Genomic DNA, 25,919 nt, shown 5'->3' with positions numbered 1-25,919 from the left:
TATGGTCACTTTCTTTTTTCAGCAAGGATCCGATGCGACAAATGTCAAGTATTAAGTCTAATTCTTGTTTCACTCGCTGCAACGTGTCACGATCTATGGTCATTTTCTTTTTTCAGCAAGGATCCGATGCGACAAATGTCAAGTATTAAGTCTAATTCTTGTTTCACTCGCTGCAACGTGTCACGATCTATGGTCATTTTCTTTTTTCAGCAAGGATCCGATGCGACAAATGTCAAGTATTAAGTCTAATTCTTGTTTCACTCGCTGCAACGTGTCACGATCTATGGTCATTTTCTTTTTTCAGCAAGGATCCGATGCGACAAATGTCAAGTATTAAGTCTAATTCTTGTTTCACTCGCTGCAACGTGTCACGATCTATGGTCATTTTCTTTTTTCAGCAAGGATCCGATGCGACAAATGTCAAGTATTAAGTCTAATTCTTGTTTCACTCGCTGCAACGTGTCACGATCTATGGTCATTTTCTTTTTTCAGCAAGGATCCGATGCGACAAATGTCAAGTATTAAGTATAATTCTTGTTTCACTCGCTGCAACGTGTCACGATCTATGGTCACTTTCTTTTTTCAGCAAGGATCCGATGCGACAAATGTCAAGTATTAAGTCTAATTCTTGTTTCACTCGCTGCAACGTGTCACGATCTATGGTCATTTTCTTTTTTCAGCAAGGATCCGATGCGACAAATGTCAAGTATTAAGTCTAATTCTTGTTTCACTCGCTGCAACGTGTCACGATCTATGGTCATTTTCTTTTTTCAGCAAGGATCCGATGCGACAAATGTCAAGTATTAAGTCTAATTCTTGTTTCACTCGCTGCAACGTGTCACGATCTATGGTCACTTTCTTTTTTCAGCAAGGATCCGATGCGACAAATGTCAAGTATTAAGTCTAATTGTTGTTTCACTCGCTGCAACGTGTCACGATCTATGGTCATTTTCTTTTTTCAGCAAGGATCCGATGCGACAAATGTCAAGTATTAAGTATAATTCTTGTTTCACTCGCTGCAACGTGTCACGATCTATGGTCACTTTCTTTTTTCAGCAAGGATCCGATGCGAAAAATGTCAAGTATTAAGTCTAATTCTTGTTTCACTCGCTGCAACGTGTCACGATCTATGGTCACTTTCTTTTTTCAGCAAGGATCCGATGCGACAAATGTCAAGTATTAAGTCTAATTCTTGTTTCACTCGCTGCAACGTGTCACGATCTATGGTCATTTTCTTTTTTCAGCAAGGATCCGATGCGACAAATGTCAAGTATTAAGTCTAATTCTTGTTTCACTCGCTGCAACGTGTCACGATCTATGGTCATTTTCTTTTTTCAGCAAGGATCCGATGCGACAAATGTCAAGTATTAAGTCTAATTCTTGTTTCACTCGCTGCAACGTGTCACGTTCTATGGTCATTTTCTTTTTTCAGCAAGGATCCGATGCGACAAATGTCAAGTATTAAGTCTAATTCTTGTTTCACTCGCTGCAACGTGTCACGATCTATGGTCACTTTCTTTTTTCAGCAAGGATCCGATGCGACAAATGTCAAGTATTAAGTCTAATTCTTGTTTCACTCGCTGCAACGTGTCACGATCTATGGTCACTTTCTTTTTTCAGCAAGGATCCGATGCGACAAATGTCAAGTATTAAGTCTAATTCTTGTTTCACTCGCTGCAACGTGTCACGATCTATGGTCATTTTCTTTTTTCAGCAAGGATCCGATGCGACAAATGTCAAGTATTAAGTCTAATTCTTGTTTCACTCGCTGCAACGTGTCACGATCTATGGTCATTTTCTTTTTTCAGCAAGGATCCGATGCGACAAATGTCAAGTATTAAGTCTAATTCTTGTTTCACTCGCTGCAACGTGTCACGATCTATGGTCATTTTCTTTTTTCAGCAAGGATCCGATGCGACAAATGTCAAGTATTAAGTCTAATTCTTGTTTCACTCGCTGCAACGTGTCACGATCTATGGTCACTTTCTTTTTTCAGCAAGGATCCGATGCGACAAATGTCAAGTATTAAGTCTAATTCTTGTTTCACTCGCTGCAACGTGTCACGATCTATGGTCACTTTCTTTTTTCAGCAAGGATCCGATGCGACAAATGTCAAGTATTAAGTCTAATTCTTGTTTCACTCGCTGCAACGTGTCACGATCTATGGTCATTTTCTTTTTTCAGCAAGGATCCGATGCGACAAATGTCAAGTATTAAGTCTAATTCTTGTTTCACTCGCTGCAACGTGTCACGATCTATGGTCATTTTCTTTTTTCAGCAAGGATCCGATGCGACAAATGTCAAGTATTAAGTCTAATTCTTGTTTCACTCGCTGCAACGTGTCACGATCTATGGTCATTTTCTTTTTTCAGCAAGGATCCGATACACCGAGAATAACGTCGTTGAAACATACTATATATCAAACACCTATACCTCGAAAACGGAAAAAAAATTAGACGCCCAATGTCGGATTCCGCTTCCTTGAGATATATATGTATAAACAAACGTGTTTCAACTTTTTTCTAGAAAAAGCAGTTCATACCTTAGAGCAGGAATTAATAAATGGAAGGAGCAAGTCCAATCATTGGCTTGGCAAAAGCTGGGGCAAAGACCCCAAGTCAAGTGACTCAACAATGACGAATGTTTGACACGTTTTGCGTAAAACTAGCAAAAGAACCCTGATTTCTTTCAATGCTTTGCTTTAAAATCTATCACCTGACTTGGGGTCTTTGCTTCCTCCATTTTATCTTTCGTCAACAGTTCATACCGTCCACTCGCAAATCCACGGAGCTCTATTTTTTAACTGATGCAAAGCAGGAAAAACAACGTATGAGTTAAACTTCAAAAAGAAAGGCCGTTTTCAGTGAAAATTAGTCGAATAAATGCTTAATTTAGAGAAATTACAATAAATTGAGCCTAGGAAAAAAATGAAAATACAGTGAACCTGTGTGAATTGACCACTTGCAGTGCACTACTTGAGTGGTTAATTTAAGAAGGTGGTCAACTTATAGAGGTTCAATTATATGAATTAGATCTAATTCTGTTCCTGAAAATAGCGGTTAACTTAGACAGGTGGTCAACGTCCGCTTGGAGGTATACTTTTCGGTAATATCGGCGATAAATTTGGTAGATGCATTGCTTTAGTAGTAGGTATTATAACTATGGCAGTACCGACTGCCGTAATAGGGTTATTGCCGGGTTATAATACTATCGGAATTGCTGCGCCTATCAGCCTAACTATTATCAGACTTATCCAAGGCTTTTCTCTAGGAGGTGAGTTTAGCGGCTGTATTTCTTACAAGGGTGGTCAATTTTACAGGTTTTACTGTAATATGAATTACAAAATTGGTAACATTATGTAAGACTTACGAGGTAAGTGACGACTGCGACGTAGAAGATGAGGTAGATGCAGAAGAAGAAGTAGACGGTAACACTCTGGGGGAAGTTGCTGCCCACGAAATCATTCACAAAATAGAGGTTGAGGCCGATCAGGAACGTCGTCACCACGCCCATGAAGAGTTTGCTCTTCCTGAGAAGAAAAATGTGCACTTGAGCAGTGCAGGTGAAAAAACCGTAGACTAATAATAAGAGTAGACCGAGCTATGGCAACCCTTTAATGCTCATGAACCAAACCATGTGACTAGTGGATATCCTAGCAACAGCGGGCGTTGATCGTAGCAGACGATCAACGCCCGCGAGAAATAAAATAAATGGAATTGATGGAACGCGGAATATTTATGGAGTCGGATTTGTAAATTTGTTATTCTAAGTTGTAAATATTTTGTTAATAGAGTGAGTTTTTCGTTTAGATAGTATTGTGCATTTTCTTTAGTCAATTTCAATAACTCTCTAAGCAATTAAAGATGCAAGCGCCCAAATAGAATCGGCAAACGGTAAGATTTTTACCTACAATTTCAATTTATGATTCCGATTAGTACATTTTTGCGTTAACGCAAAACGTTTACGCCATTACATTCACGCCAACGCTGACGTAGCAGTTCCAAATGAAATAAAAGTTACTGAAAACTGTGATCAAAAACTAATGCCAAAATAATGCATAACTAAAAGAAAAACAGTTCAATCTTTGCCCCTGGAAAAAAAATATAATGAAAATACATTACGTCTTAAAATACATGTCGAGTGCCAAACTATAGATAATGATGCCATCTAGCAACCATGCCCCCAAAGTTTTCGCCAAGCCTTCCACCAGTCACATGATGTATCCATGAACCAATTTTTCCATCAGCAAGTCTGGGAAAGCTCGATCTACTCTTATTATTAGTCTATGGAAAAAACTGATTTGACGAAAGAAGAATACGAGCAACAGGAGGGTGGAAGCAACTTACACGCCATTGGCGAAGTCGCCCATGACCGTCCTGGATGACGTGAACAGGTAGGTGGTGAGGAGGGCGAAGGGGAGCTGCATGGACATGAGGGCGTTCAGGAAGTCGTTCATCCCGCTCACGTGGTTCACGTCCTGGTAGAGCGCCATGGAGATGGTGGGCAGGATGGCCATGGTCCTCGTCAGAAGGACTCGCTTCCAGCGCACCCACTTGATGTGGAGGAATCCCTGCGGGGTAGAAAGAGAGCCTCTTGTAGCGTTTCTTAACCCTTCATGACCCGCGGACGGGTAAAAGTTTGCGAAAATGTATTTACGGACTGATGATTTTTTTTAAATGAAGGAAGGCTTTTGCAGATGTTAAGGAACTCTTACTTTAGCTAGTTGTGAAATTTTTATTGTGGTTACAGCCTGGAGCATATGCACTATGTAATACGCTCGCATATAGTGGAGTTTTATGGGACACTAGTGGTTCCCGCACGGCTTTGCCCGTAATAGAAAAATTAAAAGATCTTTTGATTCGCCTGTATATTTACAAATAATGCATGGTGAATTTTCTGGCCAATTGGCTTGTACCCATGTTACGGTTCCGCGTTATGATAATTTCGTATCTCGCCAATTGGCTTGTGCCCACGTTACGGTTCCACGTTATGATGATTTCGTAATTTACTCGTCCATCTTATGATAGTTTTGTTCTTAAAATTGGAATAGAAAAAGAACCACATCGAATTTTCGAAAAATCGCTTCGAGGTGCACACCGCCATGCTACAAACTAACTTTGTGCCAAATTTCATGAAAATCGGCCGAACGGTCTAGGCGCTATGCGCGTCACAGAGATCCTGACAGACAGATAAACTTTCAACTTTATTATTAGTAATAATAATAATAATAAAGAAAAGATCAAGATTCCCCATGGACATTAAGAACTCTAATATTTAGGATTAATTATTAGGAAAATTTTTAATATATATATAATAATATATATAAAACCAAGTAATATCCCGCAAACTAAAGCGATGTATGAGTCAATCCAAACAGCTTCGACGGATGCGTGCGCTCGATCATTTTTAACCGTTTACCCGCCAATGTTCCAAAAATGGAACATCATATTTAAGTGAAAATTTTCCCAAGAAATAACGTTAAAATAAACAAGTTTTTTTTAACACAGTTTAGTCTTATTTCAAAGTATTTTTTGATTTCCTGCTTGATTGTTTATATGTTTTCAATTATTTATTGCGATTTTTCAAAGATGAGTGTTTTTTTAGCTTTTTGCAACTTTTTCTTATAAAATTTACCAAAAATTGGCTTTTTCAGAAAACGTGATGATATTTATTATAGTTGTGAAAAATACTTCAATGTATGATTTTAAAATGCTTGTAGAAATGTACAATGATATTTCCGAAAGGTGTACAGATTCAAAATAGCATGTTCCAATTTTGGAACATTGGCGCTTTTAGGGAGTCAAATTTCCAAGAAGTAAATCTTTCGACTTCAAGGGGGAAATTTCATTTTTCGTAATATATGTTTCTTTTTTTTTTTCTAATTTTGAATGTACTCAGATGTAGATGTTGGCAAAACCAAGAAAGTTTATATTTTGAAAGGATATGACGTTTCGTTAGTAAAGAAAATAATAACAGTCTTCTGTTTGACGGACTATATGGCGACGAATCCACACCTGCTCGGACAGCTGCATTGTCACGTGATAATAAAAATAATATTAGTTAGCGTTTTATTCTTCATATTTTAAATGCAGTTCAATAATTCGCTTGCTTTGTTTTCGAGCAAAACGAAATTCTGTTTGATGTATACCAACTGTTCATAAATGTAAAAAAATGTCTACAAGATTTCTTACTGTAGAACAAGCTGTGGCTTATTTAGAGACATTGTCAGATTCGGATTTGTCAGATGTAGATATATGCCAATTACCCCCTGATGAACCAGGCAATATCACTGAGGAAGAATAGATGTTGACAGAGATGAAATCCTACAATTTTTTGGTTTACAGCAATTGAGTGGGTACCATTCTGTTCCTTCTGAAGATATGTATTGGAGCAGTGCAGAAGATACATCTGTACCAATTGTACCAACAGTTATGCCTCAAAATCGTTTTCGATAAATAAAAAACAACTTTCATTTGATGGACAACCATGAATTAAAACAAAATGACAAACTAAGAAAAGTATACCCTATTTACGAAGAATTGTGTAAAAACCTTCAACAATTTGGTGTAGTTCATGAAAAATTGAGCATAGATGAATCTATGGTTCCCTACTACGGTCAGCATTCATGTAAAATGTTTATTAGATGAAAACCAATAAGATTCGGCTTCAAAATTTGGATGCTGTGCTCTTCAAGTGGATACCCATATTCCATGGAGATTTATTCAGGCAAAAAAGAAGGATTTCCTGATGTGCAATTAGGATCCAGAGTTGTAAATGATCTATTACCAGTTTTGACTGACACGTCTAAGCATGAAGTATACTTTGATAACTTTTTTACATCATATGACTTAATTTCTCAGCTATCAAAAAAGGTGTACGAGCAACAGGAAACATTTCGTAAAAACCGAACTGGCCATTGTCCACTGAAATCTAAAAAAGCATTTTCTAAAGAAGATCGAGGAAATTTTGACTATCGATCTGATGAATCAGTGTACCTGTGCAGCTGGAATGATAATGCAGTGGTTACATTAGCATCTAATTTTTATACACATGAACCACTTGCATCTGTAAAATGTTACTCAAATGCGCAGAAATGCAAGATAGATGTGCCACAACCTCATCTTATCAAGATATACAATGAAGGAATGCAATTCTTCCTTTCATATCATGGGCATTAGTTATTTTTGTATTGGATTTTCTGAATTCTGATATGTACATAAATGCAATTTAAAATATTATTTTTTCCGCAATAAAGTAAGCTAAGATAAAAACCGCATTCAAAACCTCTCAGTTTAAAAAAATTCTCTGAAAAAAAAAAAATTCATGCAAAGCGCCAATGTTCCAAAAATGGAACACACTGAAAAACATAGTAAAAATTTTTTTTCTGGAAATTTTATTTTATTTCTGTATTTACTAGACATAAATAGACATAATTTCAAAAAATTACTCAAATTTGATCATCCGTCAATAGTTCGGCGGTTAAACGGTTAATTTTTTTTTTTTTTTTTTTTGAACTCATATCCCTAAAAGCTACATATGAAGAATGTTTAAAACCACTTTTATATTTTTTCTCCAAACGAGACCTTTGATTTTTTAGAGGTCATCAAAAGTGGTTTTCGAAGTAAAAACTGGAATTTTTAGAATTTTGCATTTTGGTCAAAATTTATTTAAATTACATTTATCTTGCAGTTAATTTTACGCTTTGAGGTTAAAGTGCATAAGAGGATAGTCTTACGTGCTGTAATTTAATAATTAAAAATAATGGCTACAGGTTAAAGTTCAAGGTCAAATGTAAAAACTTTACTCATTTCAAAGGGGAATAACTCGCATAGGGAACGGAACCACAAAATTAAATATGGTAAAAACTAATCACAGGAACCAAGCTAATAAGAATATGCAATTGTTGCTGCGTATTTGTTTACCCTTTATAGATTGCAGCCCTGAAAAATCGGAAAAATGACAAAAAAAGACCTCCGAATGAAACCTTCTTATTGGTTGCAGAAGGCTTCTATCGGAGGGTTCGGGTGTATGACAGCAGTGTTGCCAGATGGTCAAATCCAGATTTCCCCAATTTCCTCTCAACTTTTCCCCAAAAAGCGATGTTTTCTATCAAAATTCCCCAAATACAAAAATTATTTTTCCACTAATATTTTTATCAAATGAATCGACTTTCTCTGATATTTTTGCCTCTTAAAATTTTTTTTTCCCCCATATAGCCAAATTTTTTAATAAAATCCCCCAACTTTTTTTTTCCCATTTTTACTTTTTTTTTTTGTCTTTATCTTTATATTTCTTATCTTTACTAATAATAAAGCTGAAAGTCTCTCTCTCTCTGTCAGGATCTCTGTGACGCGCATAGCACCTAGACAGTTCGACTGATTTTCATGAAATTTGGCAAAGAATCAGTTTGTAGCACGGGGGTGTGCACCTTTAAGCGATTTTTCAAAAATTCGATTTTGTTCTTTTTCTATTCCAATTTTAAGAACATTTTCCCGAGCAAAATTATCATAAGATGGACGACTAAACTACCAAGTTATCATAATGTGGAACCGTAACGTGGGCAAGAATTGGCGAGAAATTCATCATGTATTATTTGTAAATATACAGGGTTTCCAAAATAACTTTTAATTTTCTACTACGGGCAAAGCCGTGCGGGTGCCACTAGTCATAAATACAAGCGCCTGACCGAGAAATAGGAAATAGCCAAATATTTATTTTCTACTCGCATTTACTACTCTGCTTCGCAAATCACAATTTTTCCCCCAGGTTTTCCCAAAGAAAAAAATTTTTCCCCAAAGAATTCCCCTCAAAACCCATTTCCCCAAAATTTCCCCAGAGAGCACCAGATTTCCCCAAAATGGGGAAATTTCCCCCAATCTGGCAACACTGTATGACAGAGGTTCGAATCGGATGGGGAATAAGGCAGTTGGGGATTTTCATGCGTTAAGCAATGTGCTAAGTGCTGGGGAAGAGCATTAACATATACGTTATGATTATTGCAGGGGAAAAAAAAGGAAAAAGAGTCCTTACCTCCATGACGAATTGTCCGGTGTACGTCCCGGACATCGTCGAGCTCTGTCCGGCTGCTAAAAGCCCGATTGCCCATATGTACATGCACGCTGGTCCGAACTGACAACCGAGGTAGATACCCTGCAGAAAACAACCACGATAAAGAACGACGCGTGAAATTTTTGTTCTAAAAACCAGGATTAATAACATTTGCACTATTTTTTTTGAACAATCTCGATTGCTTATTGCTTTCATTTGACTGTTTTTGGCGTTCCTATGATTTTATTTTCCCCCCGCCACCTACATACACACACAACTACCCACACATTCATGCCTGCACACAGACACAAACACATATGCATACACACAGATACACATACCTCGCCCCCACGCACACAAACACACATACCCCCACACACAAACACACACGCCTACATACACACACAACTACCCACACATTCATGCCTGCACACAGACACAAACACATATGCATACACACAGATACACATACCTCGCCCCCACGCACACAAACACACATACCCCCCACACAAACACACACGCCTACATACACACACAACTACCCACACATTCATGCCTGCACACAGACACAAACACATATGCATACACACAGATACACATACCTCGCCCCCACGCACACAAACACACATACCCCCCACACAAACACACACGCCTACATACACACACAACTACCCACACATTCATGCCTGCACACAGACACAAACACATATGCATACACACAGATACACATACCTCGCCCCCACGCACACAAACACACATACCCCCCACACAAACACACACGCCTACATACACACACAACTACCCACACATTCATGCCTGCACACAGACACAAACACATATGCATACACACAGATACACATACCTCGCCCCCACGCACACAAACACACATACCCCCCACACAAACACACACGCCTACATACACACACAACTACCCACACATTCATGCCTGCACACAGACACAAACACATATGCATACACACAGATACACATACCTCGCCCCCACGCACACAAACACACATACCCCCCACACAAACACACACGCCTACATACACACACAACTACCCACACATTCATGCCTGCACACAGACACAAACACATATGCATACACACAGATACACATACCTCGCCCCCACGCACACAAACACACATACCCCCCACACAAACACACACGCCTACATACACACACAACTACCCACACATTCATGCCTGCACACAGACACAAACACATATGCATACACACAGATACACATACCTCGCCCCCACGCACACAAACACACATACCCCCCACACAAACACACACGCCTACATACACACACAACTACCCACACATTCATGCCTGCACACAGCACAAACACATATGCATACATACACACCTCGCCCCCACACACAAACACACATACCCCCCACACAAACACACACGCCTACATACACACACAACTACCCACACATTCATGCCTGCACACAGACACAAACACATATGCATACACACAGATACACATACCTCGCCCCCACGCACACAAACACACATACCCCCCACACAAACACACACGCCTACATACACACACAACTACCCACACATTCATGCCTGCACACAGACACAAACACATATGCATACACACAGATACACATACCTCGCCCCCACGCACACAAACACACATACCCCCCACACAAACACACACGCCTACATACACACACAACTACCCACACATTCATGCCTGCACACAGACACAAACACATATGCATACACACAGATACACATACCTCGCCCCCACGCACACAAACACACATACCCCCCACACAAACACACACGCCTACATACACACACAACTACCCACACATTCATGCCTGCACACAGACACAAACACATATGCATACACACAGATACACATACCTCGCCCCCACGCACACAAACACACATACCCCCCACACAAACACACACGCCTACATACACACACAACTACCCACACATTCATGCCTGCACACAGACACAAACACATATGCATACACACAGATACACATACCTCGCCCCCACGCACACAAACACACATACCCCCCACACAAACACACACGCCTACATACACACACAACTACCCACACATTCATGCCTGCACACAGACACAAACACATATGCATACACACAGATACACATACCTCGCCCCCACGCACACAAACACACATACCCCCCACACAAACACACACGCCTACATACACACACAACTACCCACACATTCATGCCTGCACACAGACACAAACACATATGCATACACACAGATACACATACCTCGCCCCCACGCACACAAACACACATACCCCCCACACAAACACACACGCCTACATACACACACAACTACCCACACATTCATGCCTGCACACAGACACAAACACATATGCATACACACAGATACACATACCTCGCCCCCACGCACACAAACACACATACCCCCCACACAAACACACACGCCTACATACACACACAACTACCCACACATTCATGCCTGCACACAGACACAAACACATATGCATACACACAGATACACATACCTCGCCCCCACGCACACAAACACACATACCCCCCACACAAACACACACGCCTACATACACACACAACTACCCACACATTCATGCCTGCACACAGACACAAACACATATGCATACACACAGATACACATACCTCGCCCCCACGCACACAAACACACATACCCCCCACACAAACACACACGCCTACATACACACACAACTACCCACACATTCATGCCTGCACACAGACACAAACACATATGCATACACACAGATACACATACCTCGCCCCCACGCACACAAACACACATACCCCCCACACAAACACACACGCCTACATACACACACAACTACCCACACATTCATGCCTGCACACAGACACAAACACATATGCATACACACAGATACACATACCTCGCCCCCACGCACACAAACACACATACCCCCCACACAAACACACACGCCTACATACACACACAACTACCCACACATTCATGCCTGCACACAGACACAAACACATATGCATACACACAGATACACATACCTCGCCCCCACGCACACAAACACACATACCCCCCACACAAACACACACGCCTACATACACACACAACTACCCACACATTCATGCCTGCACACAGACACAAACACATATGCATACACACAGATACACATACCTCGCCCCCACGCACACAAACACACATACCCCCCACACAAACACACACGCCTACATACACACACAACTACCCACACATTCATGCCTGCACACAGACACAAACACATATGCATACACACAGATACACATACCTCGCCCCCACGCACACAAACACACATACCCCCCACACAAACACACACGCCTACATACACACACAACTACCCACACATTCATGCCTGCACACAGACACAAACACATATGCATACACACAGATACACATACCTCGCCCCCACGCACACAAACACACATACCCCCCACACAAACACACACGCCTACATACACACACAACTACCCACACATTCATGCCTGCACACAGACACAAACACATATGCATACACACAGATACACATACCTCGCCCCCACGCACACAAACACACATACCCCCCACACAAACACACACGCCTACATACACACACAACTACCCACACATTCATGCCTGCACACAGACACAAACACATATGCATACACACAGATACACATACCTCGCCCCCACGCACACAAACACACATACCCCCCACACAAACACACACGCCTACATACACACACAACTACCCACACATTCATGCCTGCACACAGACACAAACACATATGCATACACACAGATACACATACCTCGCCCCCACGCACACAAACACACATACCCCCCACACAAACACACACGCCTACATACACACACAACTACCCACACATTCATGCCTGCACACAGACACAAACACATATGCATACACACAGATACACATACCTCGCCCCCACGCACACAAACACACATACCCCCCACACAAACACACACGCCTACATACACACACAACTACCCACACATTCATGCCTGCACACAGACACAAACACATATGCATACACACAGATACACATACCTCGCCCCCACGCACACAAACACACATACCCCCCACACAAACACACACGCCTACATACACACACAACTACCCACACATTCATGCCTGCACACAGACACAAACACATATGCATACACACAGATACACATACCTCGCCCCCACGCACACAAACACACATACCCCCCACACAAACACACACGCCTACATACACACACAACTACCCACACATTCATGCCTGCACACAGACACAAACACATATGCATACACACAGATACACATACCTCGCCCCCACGCACACAAACACACATACCCCCCACACAAACACACACGCCTACATACACACACAACTACCCACACATTCATGCCTGCACACAGACACAAACACATATGCATACACACAGATACACATACCTCGCCCCCACGCACACAAACACACATACCCCCCACACAAACACACACGCCTACATACACACACAACTACCCACACATTCATGCCTGCACACAGACACAAACACATATGCATACACACAGATACACATACCTCGCCCCCACGCACACAAACACACATACCCCCCACACAAACACACACGCCTACATACACACACAACTACCCACACATTCATGCCTGCACACAGACACAAACACATATGCATACACACAGATACACATACCTCGCCCCCACGCACACAAACACACATACCCCCCACACAAACACACACGCCTACATACACACACAACTACCCACACATTCATGCCTGCACACAGACACAAACACATATGCATACACACAGATACACATACCTCGCCCCCACGCACACAAACACACATACCCCCCACACAAACACACACGCCTACATACACACACAACTACCCACACATTCATGCCTGCACACAGACACAAACACATATGCATACACACAGATACACATACCTCGCCCCCACGCACACAAACACACATACCCCCCACACAAACACACACGCCTACATACACACACAACTACCCACACATTCATGCCTGCACACAGACACAAACACATATGCATACACACAGATACACATACCTCGCCCCCACGCACACAAACACACATACCCCCCACACAAACACACACGCCTACATACACACACAACTACCCACACATTCATGCCTGCACACAGACACAAACACATATGCATACACACAGATACACATACCTCGCCCCCACGCACACAAACACACATACCCCCCACACAAACACACACGCCTACATACACACACAACTACCCACACATTCATGCCTGCACACAGACACAAACACATATGCATACACACAGATACACATACCTCGCCCCCACGCACACAAACACACATACCCCCCACACAAACACACACGCCTACATACACACACAACTACCCACACATTCATGCCTGCACACAGACACAAACACATATGCATACACACAGATACACATACCTCGCCCCCACGCACACAAACACACATACCCCCCACACAAACACACACGCCTACATACACACACAACTACCCACACATTCATGCCTGCACACAGACACAAACACATATGCATACACACAGATACACATACCTCGCCCCCACGCACACAAACACACATACCCCCCACACAAACACACACGCCTACATACACACACAACTACCCACACATTCATGCCTGCACACAGACACAAACACATATGCATACACACAGATACACATACCTCGCCCCCACGCACACAAACACACATACCCCCCACACAAACACACACGCCTACATACACACACAACTACCCACACATTCATGCCTGCACACAGACACAAACACATATGCATACACACAGATACACATACCTCGCCCCCACGCACACAAACACACATACCCCCCACACAAACACACACGCCTACATACACACACAACTACCCACACATTCATGCCTGCACACAGACACAAACACATATGCATACACACAGATACACATACCTCGCCCCCACGCACACAAACACACATACCCCCCACACAAACACACACGCCTACATACACACACAACTACCCACACATTCATGCCTGCACACAGACACAAACACATATGCATACACACAGATACACATACCTCGCCCCCACGCACACAAACACACATACCCCCCACACAAACACACACGCCTACATACACACACAACTACCCACACATTCATGCCTGCACACAGACACAAACACATATGCATACACACAGATACACATACCTCGCCCCCACGCACACAAACACACATACCCCCCACACAAACACACACGCCTACATACACACACAACTACCCACACATTCATGCCTGCACACAGACACAAACACATATGCATACACACAGATACACATACCTCGCCCCCACGCACACAAACACACATACCCCCCACACAAACACACACGCCTACATACACACACAACTACCCACACATTCATGCCTGCACACAGACACAAACACATATGCATACACACAGATACACATACCTCGCCCCCACGCACACAAACACACATACCCCCCACACAAACACACACGCCTACATACACACACAACTACCCACACATTCATGCCTGCACACAGACACAAACACATATGCATACACACAGATACACATACCTCGCCCCCACGCACACAAACACACATACCCCCCACACAAACACACACGCCTACATACACACACAACTACCCACACATTCATGCCTGCACACAGACACAAACACATATGCATACACACAGATACACATACCTCGCCCCCACGCACACAAACACACATACCCCCCACACAAACACACACGCCTACATACACACACAACTACCCACACATTCATGCCTGCACACAGACACAAACACATATGCATACACACAGATACACATACCTCGCCCCCACGCACACAAACACACATACCCCCCACACAAACACACACGCCTACATACACACACAACTACCCACACATTCATGCCTGCACACATACACACAGACACAACACACATATGCATACACACAGATACACATACCTCGCCCCCACGCACACAAACACACATACCCCCCACACAAACACACACGCCTACATACACACACAACTACCCACACATTCATGCCTGCACACAGACACAAACACATATGCATACACACAGATACACATACCTCGCCCCCACGCACACAAACACACATACCCCCCACACAAACACACACGCCTACATACACACACAACTACCCACACATTCATGCCTGCACACAGACACAAACACATATGCATACACACAGATACACATACCTCGCCCCCACGCACACAAACACACATACCCCCCACACAAACACACACGCCTACATACACACACAACTACCCACACATTCATGCCTGCACACAGACACAAACACATATGCATACACACAGATACACATACCTCGCCCCCACGCACACAAACACACATACCCCCCACACAAACACACACGCCTACATACACACACAACTACCCACACATTCATGCCTGCACACAGACACAAACACATATGCATACACACAGATACACATACCTCGCCCCCACGCACACAAACACACATACCCCCCACACAAACACACACGCCTACATACACACACAACTACCCACACATTCATGCCTGCACACAGACACAAACACATATGCATACACACAGATACACATACCTCGCCCCCACGCACACAAACACACATACCCCCCACACAAACACACACGCCTACATACACACACAACTACCCACACATTCATGCCTGCACACAGACACAAACACATATGCATACACACAGATACACATACCTCGCCCCCACGCACACAAACACACATACCCCCCACACAAACACACACGCCTACATACACACACAACTACCCACACATTCATGCCTGCACACAGACACAAACACATATGCATACACACAGATACACATACCTCGCCCCCACGCACACAAACACACATACCCCCCACACAAACACACACGCCTACATACACACACAACTACCCACACATTCATGCCTGCACACAGACACAAACACATATGCATACACACAGATACACATACCTCGCCCCCACGCACACAAACACACATACCCCCCACACAAACACACACGCCTACATACACACACAACTACCCACACATTCATGCCTGCACACAGACACAAACACATATGCATACACACAGATACACATACCTCGCCCCCACGCACACAAACACACATACCCCCCACACAAACACACACGCCTACATACACACACAACTACCCACACATTCATGCCTGCACACAGACACAAACACATATGCATACACACAGATACACATACCTCGCCCCCACGCACACAAACACACATACCCCCCACACAAACACACACGCCTACATACACACACAACTACCCACACATTCATGCCTGCACACAGACACAAACACATATGCATACACACAGATACACATACCTCGCCCCCACGCACACAAACACACATACCCCCCACACAAACACACACGCCTACATACACACACAACTACCCACACATTCATGCCTGCACACAGACACAAACACATATGCATACACACAGATACACATACCTCGCCCCCACGCACACAAACACACATACCCCCCACACAAACACACACGCCTACATACACACACAACTACCCACACATTCATGCCTGCACACAGACACAAACACATATGCATACACACAGATACACATACCTCGCCCCCACGCACACAAACACACATACCCCCCACACAAACACACACGCCTACATACACACACAACTACCCACACATTCATGCCTGCACACAGACACAAACACATATGCATACACACAGATACACATACCTCGCCCCCACGCACACAAACACACATACCCCCCACACAAACACACACGCCTACATACACACACAACTACCCACACATTCATGCCTGCACACAGACACAAACACATATGCATACACACAGATACACATACCTCGCCCCCACGCACACAAACACACATACCCCCCACACAAACACACACGCCTACATACACACACAACTACCCACACATTCATGCCTGCACACAGACACAAACACATATGCATACACACAGATACACATACCTCGCCCCCACGCACACAAACACACATACCCCCCACACAAACACACACGCCTACATACACACACAACTACCCACACATTCATGCCTGCACACAGACACAAACACATATGCATACACACAGATACACATACCTCGCCCCCACGCACACAAACACACATACCCCCCACACAAACACACACGCCTACATACACACACAACTACCCACACATTCATGCCTGCACACAGACACAAACACATATGCATACACACAGATACACATACCTCGCCCCCACGCACACAAACACACATACCCCCCACACAAACACACACGCCTACATACACACACAACTACCCACACATTCATGCCTGCACACAGACACAAACACATATGCATACACACAGATACACATACCTCGCCCCCACGCACACAAACACACATACCCCCCACACAAACACACACGCCTACATACACACACAACTACCCACACATTCATGCCTGCACACAGACACAAACACATATGCATACACACAGATACACATACCTCGCCCCCACGCACACAAACACACATACCCCCCACACAAACACACACGCCTACATACACACACAACTACCCACACATTCATGCCTGCACACAGACACAAACACATATGCATACACACAGATACACATACCTCGCCCCCACGCACACAAACACACATACCCCCCACACAAACACACACGCCTACATACACACACAACTACCCACACATTCATGCCTGCACACAGACACAAACACATATGCATACACACAGATACACATACCTCGCCCCCACGCACACAAACACACATACCCCCCACACAAACACACACGCCTACATACACACACAACTACCCACACATTCATGCCTGCACACAGACACAAACACATATGCATACACACAGATACACATACCTCGCCCCCACGCACACAAACACACATACCCCCCACACAAACACACACGCCTACATACACACACAACTACCCACACATTCATGCCTGCACACAGACACAAACACATATGCATACACACAGATACACATACCTCGCCCCCACGCACACAAACACACATACCCCCCACACAAACACACACGCCTACATACACACACAACTACCCACACATTCATGCCTGCACACAGACACAAACACATATGCATACACACAGATACACATACCTCGCCCCCACGCACACAAACACACATACCCCCCACACAAACACACACGCCTACATACACACACAACTACCCACACATTCATGCCTGCACACAGACACAAACACATATGCATACACACAGATACACATACCTCGCCCCCACGCACACAAACACACATACCCCCCACACAAACACACACGCCTACATACACACACAACTACCCACACATTCATGCCTGCACACAGACACAAACACATATGCATACACACAGATACACATACCTCGCCCCCACGCACACAAACACACATACCCCCCACACAAACACACACGCCTACATACACACACAACTACCCACACATTCATGCCTGCACACAGACACAAACACATATGCATACACACAGATACACATACCTCGCCCCCACGCACACAAACACACATACCCCCCACACAAACACACACGCCTACATACACACACAACTACCCACACATTCATGCCTGCACACAGACACAAACACATATGCATACACACAGATACACATACCTCGCCCCCACGCACACAAACACACATACCCCCCACACAAACACACACGCCTACATACACACACAACTACCCACACATTCATGCCTGCACACAGACACAAACACATATGCATACACACAGATACACATACCTCGCCCCCACGCACACAAACACACATACCCCCCACACAAACACACACGCCTACATACACACACAACTACCCACACATTCATGCCTGCACACAGACACAAACACATATGCATACACACAGATACACATACCTCGCCCCCACGCACACAAACACACATACCCCCCACACAAACACACACGCCTACATACACACACAACTACCCACACATTCATGCCTGCACACAGACACAAACACATATGCATACACACAGATACACATACCTCGCCCCCACGCACACAAACACACATACCCCCCACACAAACACACACGCCTACATACACACACAACTACCCACACATTCATGCCTGCACACAGACACAAACACATATGCATACACACAGATACACATACCTCGCCCCCACGCACACAAACACACATACCCCCCACACAAACACACACGCCTACATACACACACAACTACCCACACATTCATGCCTGCACACAGACACAAACACATATGCATACACACAGATACACATACCTCGCCCCCACGCACACAAACACACATACCCCCCACACAAACACACACGCCTACATACACACACAACTACCCACACATTCATGCCTGCACACAGACACAAACACATATGCATACACACAGATACACATACCTCGCCCCCACGCACACAAACACACATACCCCCCACACAAACACACACGCCTACATACACACACAACTACCCACACATTCATGCCTGCACACAGACACAAACACATATGCATACACACAGATACACATACCTCGCCCCCACGCACACAAACACACATACCCCCCACACAAACACACACGCCTACATACACACACAACTACCCACACATTCATGCCTGCACACAGACACAAACACATATGCATACACACAGATACACATACCTCGCCCCCACGCACACAAACACACATACCCCCCACACAAACACACACGCCTACATACACACACAACTACCCACACATTCATGCCTGCACACAGACACAAACACATATGCATACACACAGATACACATACCTCGCCCCCACGCACACAAACACACATACCCCCCACACAAACATACACGCCTACATACACACACAACTACCCACACATTCATGCCTGCACACAGACACAAACACATATGCATACACACAGATACACATACCTCGCCCCCACGCACACAAACACACATACCCCCCACACAAACACACACGCCTACATACACACACACACACACACACACACACACACTCGTGATTGCGAAAAACATAATTTGAATTCAAGATGACAAAATTCAAATTATTTTTTTTTAATTTAATTTCTTTAAGGTGATTTTTTTGAGCAATCACGGATCTCTTTTAATCCTCATTGACCATAGTTGATGTTCCTTTGATTTTTCAGATTACCATCACGACGAGAATAAGCCTAGCTCGTTGCTTTTAATATTTATTTAGAGAGACTAATTTCTGACGTCATGGTTGCAAATCGTCTGCGGTTTGCGTTCATTCATTTTTTTTCAAGGCTTAACTCAAGCAGATTCTTCATTAAAAAACGGATTCTTTTTGCGTAAAATTACGTTTTTTTGGAGGAGAAACACCTATACCGATGAACTTAAGAAGCAAAACTTCATCGAAATGCAAAATTTCCAGATTACTAATTTCCTATCATTTAAGATTGCTAAGTAATAACAATACCATGACGGTACACGCTGTAAACATACTCTTTATGATGAGTGTACGGGCCCAAATTGATCATAATATCCACACCTCTATTACCACCTCTTAACTACCACTTCCTTTTTGATGGTAATAATTTACCTCGCATTACCTAATCTAGAAATTCCTATTCCTATTCAGAGTCACAACTGACTACAACTGCATTTATGTCGAGCAGTGGCGCCGACTCCATGGGGCCTGAGGGGGCCCGAGCCCCCTCAATAAATCAAGAAAAGTATTAGCTATATTATGTTTTCTAAACTCATAAGTTTCTTTTATTTTCCTTGTTTGAAGATAGTTTACCTTGTAAAATACATTCAGTAATGAGTTAAAACAAATAATTATTACGGTAGTAAGCAGGTTAACTGAAAACGAGTAGTGTGAATAATGATGGTGTTACGGTGCTGCAAGCACACTTAGAATTTGTCACAGTGCGCGAACATACGGGTCAAATCTGTTGCCGGTGGGCAGCGCTGCGGCGAGCAAATCTAAGTGTTGCTGATCTGGAAAAAATATATGAGGGTTTGATTTGTATATTAAATGGGATGCGTGATAGTTTTGAATACTTTTGGAAATTGTGTTTAAAAGAAAAACCTTCACAAAATGATGATCCTTCGCTTCCTCGGAATCGACGTATACCAAAGTATGAAAACAACGAAGCCAGTTCACCGCACGCTTTCAAAATCCCAAAGGCAATTTACATTGAGGTTTGTGAAATGGTGCAATCTTGCATTATTGGGCTGTTTGCATCAACTGGACTCACACAGATCATTGCAGTTGAACAAAAGTGCTTTGCTTTTATTTAACAGAGGTGAAACAAATTTTAAAAAATTGAATTTTCAAAAATAACCTAGACATTAAGAGACTGCGTTTACACTTGAATATGTTAGCCGGTATAACTAATGAAAAAACAAATGGTCTTTAAAAAAACATGAGTAAATTAAATTACCTTTTTACGAAAATACTGTGTGTGTTTGTATTTATTTTTTCCTTTTTTCAAAGCCAAAAAATATGTGTCAGGCTTGTCGAGTTTTTGGGGTTCTAATGTTGATTACATGACTTTACAATACTTAAAAAAAACTTTAAAACTCACTATTTTTCATCTCAAATTTAGAAAATTTCCCCCGGTCCCCCCCCCCCCCCATTTTTAAAAAAAAGTCGGCGTCTCTGGGAGTGCTTTTCCATTCAAGTCAAGTGTCCTTCCTACCTTATAATATCAATGCTTAGCTACGGCACTGCACGGTTCCCCATAAAATAGAACAAAAAAAATCTCTTACTAAGACAAGTGATATGATTTAAAAGTTGAATCAGAAAATTTGTAAACCAATTTTTAGATTCTTTTACTTCGAAAACGCCGTGTCACATACTGTTTATTTGTTAGAATTATACACACTAGAAAATATGGCATTTTCAAGGTTCAAAAATCTGACCTTTATTTGGGGTGGGGGACCTCCGAGGGATCACATAACACCCTAAACCCCCGGTGATGTCCAGCCCCCCCAATAATTTTTGCAAGTCGGCGCCCCTGATGTCGAGGACTGCATACTAAGTGCCTTGCCTCCATTATTTTTATATACCGATAGATGGCAGCACCATCACCGGATCGAACAGTTAATGAGAATTTAGAACTAGTCCAGGAGCTAATAGCTACCTGGTGCTAGCACCCCCAGAGGTATCGTTTCACTTGGAAGACATTGAGACCACGAGCATATTTAACTTCGCCCAGTCCCCTTTAATGACGACGGTGGGTATTCGACCATCGAGGTTCGAACCCAGGACCCTCCGGCCCTGAATCTGACACTCTACCGATCGGGCTACCACGGCCCCTAATCTAGAAATAATCACAGATTATATAATAGACGGGTTCGAATTTTTCTACTTTTCCCCTACATTCCATTTGTAGAAACAAGAAACTTAGCGAGTAGTGTCTTATCGCTAGTCGTGGTTGCGTAAAACTTATAATTTGAATTCAAGACGTGAAAGTACAAATGAATGTCAAGGGCTGGATACCGAATCTGTTTTTTTTTCCCTTTGTTCTTAGTTAATAAGTAACAGATGAGTGACAGTGTTACTGAGAGTGTGAATAACAATTTAAACTTGTCAGAAAGCATTCCCATCCAAAATGGAATATTTTATTGCCCGTTATAGTTAACACTATGTTATGCAATTAAAGTTATGCCATTGTAATTAGTTATTATGTGGCCTGATGGTACGACACTGAAAATAAATATGCATTGGTATATGGCAGTAAAAAAAGTTTAATTGATGTATGTCATGATTTTTTTTTAATTGAGTCTGAAGCGAAATTCGATTTTGAAAAATGTCCAACATCGTTCAAAACTAGCATTTGGTATGTGGCAGTAAAAGCATTTTAATTGATCTATGTCATGATTTCTTAAATATGATGAATAAGAATAAGAAATGAAGCACAGGATTCACAAAAAAATATGACATTGTTCAAAGTTCACAAAAATTCGATTTAATAGTGGACTGTAATGAATGAATTCAGGAGAATTCGCACAAAGAAACTCAAAACACAACTCAAGAATAGTTTCATACTCGGACAAGAACAAAGCACCACTGAACTGGCATAAAGAATACAACACAGTTAATTAGAATGTTGATCAAGGTCAAAGTACAGTCGAACCTCCATATATCGAACTTCTACATATCGAAATTTTCTATACATTGAAATCTCAGCAAATTTCTATGTTCATTATATAGAAAACCTTTTTCTATATATCGAAAAAATCTCTATATATCGAATTTTTTTCGAGACATTCGTAGATATTTTTTTTCCAATTTAGACTTTGTCTCATGAAAAATGAAGGTTAGGGGAGAAAATTACGTTCACTAAAGGTTGCTACGAAACTCATAAGGAATCTGGGGTTAAGGGGTGTGTAGAAAGGTCGTTGTTTCGTTCTGGAGTTCTTAAATTCCCTCGAGTTTATTTCAAATCTTAGTTGTAACGAGAAACATTGTAAAATCAGTTTCAAGTTCTCCCTTTTGTCTGTTGATTAGCATTCCTAGTCATTTTAGCTGCAGTAAAAATCATTCAAAAATAAGGTAGATTGATTTTTTACTTTTCTTTCGATTACATTGTCAAAACGAAAATCCCCTAATGTTGCGGATCAAGTTGAATTGAAGAATGAAGATGTATGTGTGAAGGCGTAAAAATGTAATTTCTTTTATTTTTTTTTAATTCTTAACTTTCGTTTAATCCGATGCTCGTATTAATTTGAAATTGGATTTCATACACGTAAATTAGTTTCAATTTTAATGTTTTAGGAGATTTTTGTGATAAAAACAAATTGTTTCTATATATCGAAATTTTTTTCCGACAATTTAGTACTTCGATATATGGAGGTCCGACTGTATTTTTAATCTGTTACATAAAGAAAAATAGTCGAAATGGGCTCAGCACACCTCAAAACGTTCGAATCCGTCAAAATTCGAAATTCGAAAATTTGCACGAATCCAATACTTTCTTCTATATATTAGACTAGTGGCACCCGCACGGCTTCGCCCGTAATAGAAAAATTAAAGATCTTTTGGTTCGCCTGTATATTTACAAATAATGTATGGTGAAATTTCTCGCCAATTGGCTTGTACCCATGTTACGGTTCCACGTTATGATAATTTCGTATCTCGCCAATTGGCTTGTGCCCATGTTACGGTTCCACGTTATGATAATTTCGTAATTTATGATAGTTTTGTTCTTAAAATTGGAATAGAAAAAGAACCACATCGAATTTTCGAAAAATCGCTTCGAGGTGCACACCCCCATGCTGCAAACTAACGTTGTGCCAAATTTCATGGAAATCGGCCGAACGGTTTAGGCGCTATGCGCGTCACAGACATCCTCCGGACAGAGAGACTTTCTGCTTTATTATTAGTAAAGAAGATATAGAAGAAAGTAAAAATCAGGGGATTTGTAGTGATGTCAGAGGTGGTATATTCACTGCATAACTCGGTTTTAGTAAATCACTGATTTAATACACATATTTACACGTTCACTCTTCTTCCTCTGACTGTCAGTGCTGTTTCACAGTTAGCCTTGTGGGAGTTCAAGTGGTTGCGCAATTGGTGTTTCCATAGTTGCGCAATTGGGATTTCTCCTTTTGCATGAACCGATCTGATGAATTTATGGG

General features: G+C 42.4%; 1 protein-coding gene across 1 annotated transcript in view; it reads right to left on the bottom strand.

The window, feature by feature from the left end:
* The window catches only part of LOC129233786 (natural resistance-associated macrophage protein 2-like), a gene marked incomplete at its 5' end in the record, with an annotated part of 88,397 nt that overhangs the window by 20,580 nt on the left and 41,898 nt on the right, over window positions 1-25,919 (bottom strand). Inside the window, 3 exon segments of the mRNA XM_054867761.1 lie at window positions 3,370-3,529; window positions 4,347-4,570; window positions 9,031-9,150. Coding sequence (XP_054723736.1) covers window positions 3,370-3,529; window positions 4,347-4,570; window positions 9,031-9,150 — 504 coding nt within the window.

This window comes from Uloborus diversus, unplaced genomic scaffold (genome assembly GCF_026930045.1).
Source record: "Uloborus diversus isolate 005 unplaced genomic scaffold, Udiv.v.3.1 scaffold_720, whole genome shotgun sequence".
Taxonomy (NCBI): domain Eukaryota; kingdom Metazoa; phylum Arthropoda; class Arachnida; order Araneae; family Uloboridae; genus Uloborus; species Uloborus diversus.
Note: the sequence above shows the minus strand (reverse complement) of the source record. Positions and strands in the feature narration are given on the sequence as shown.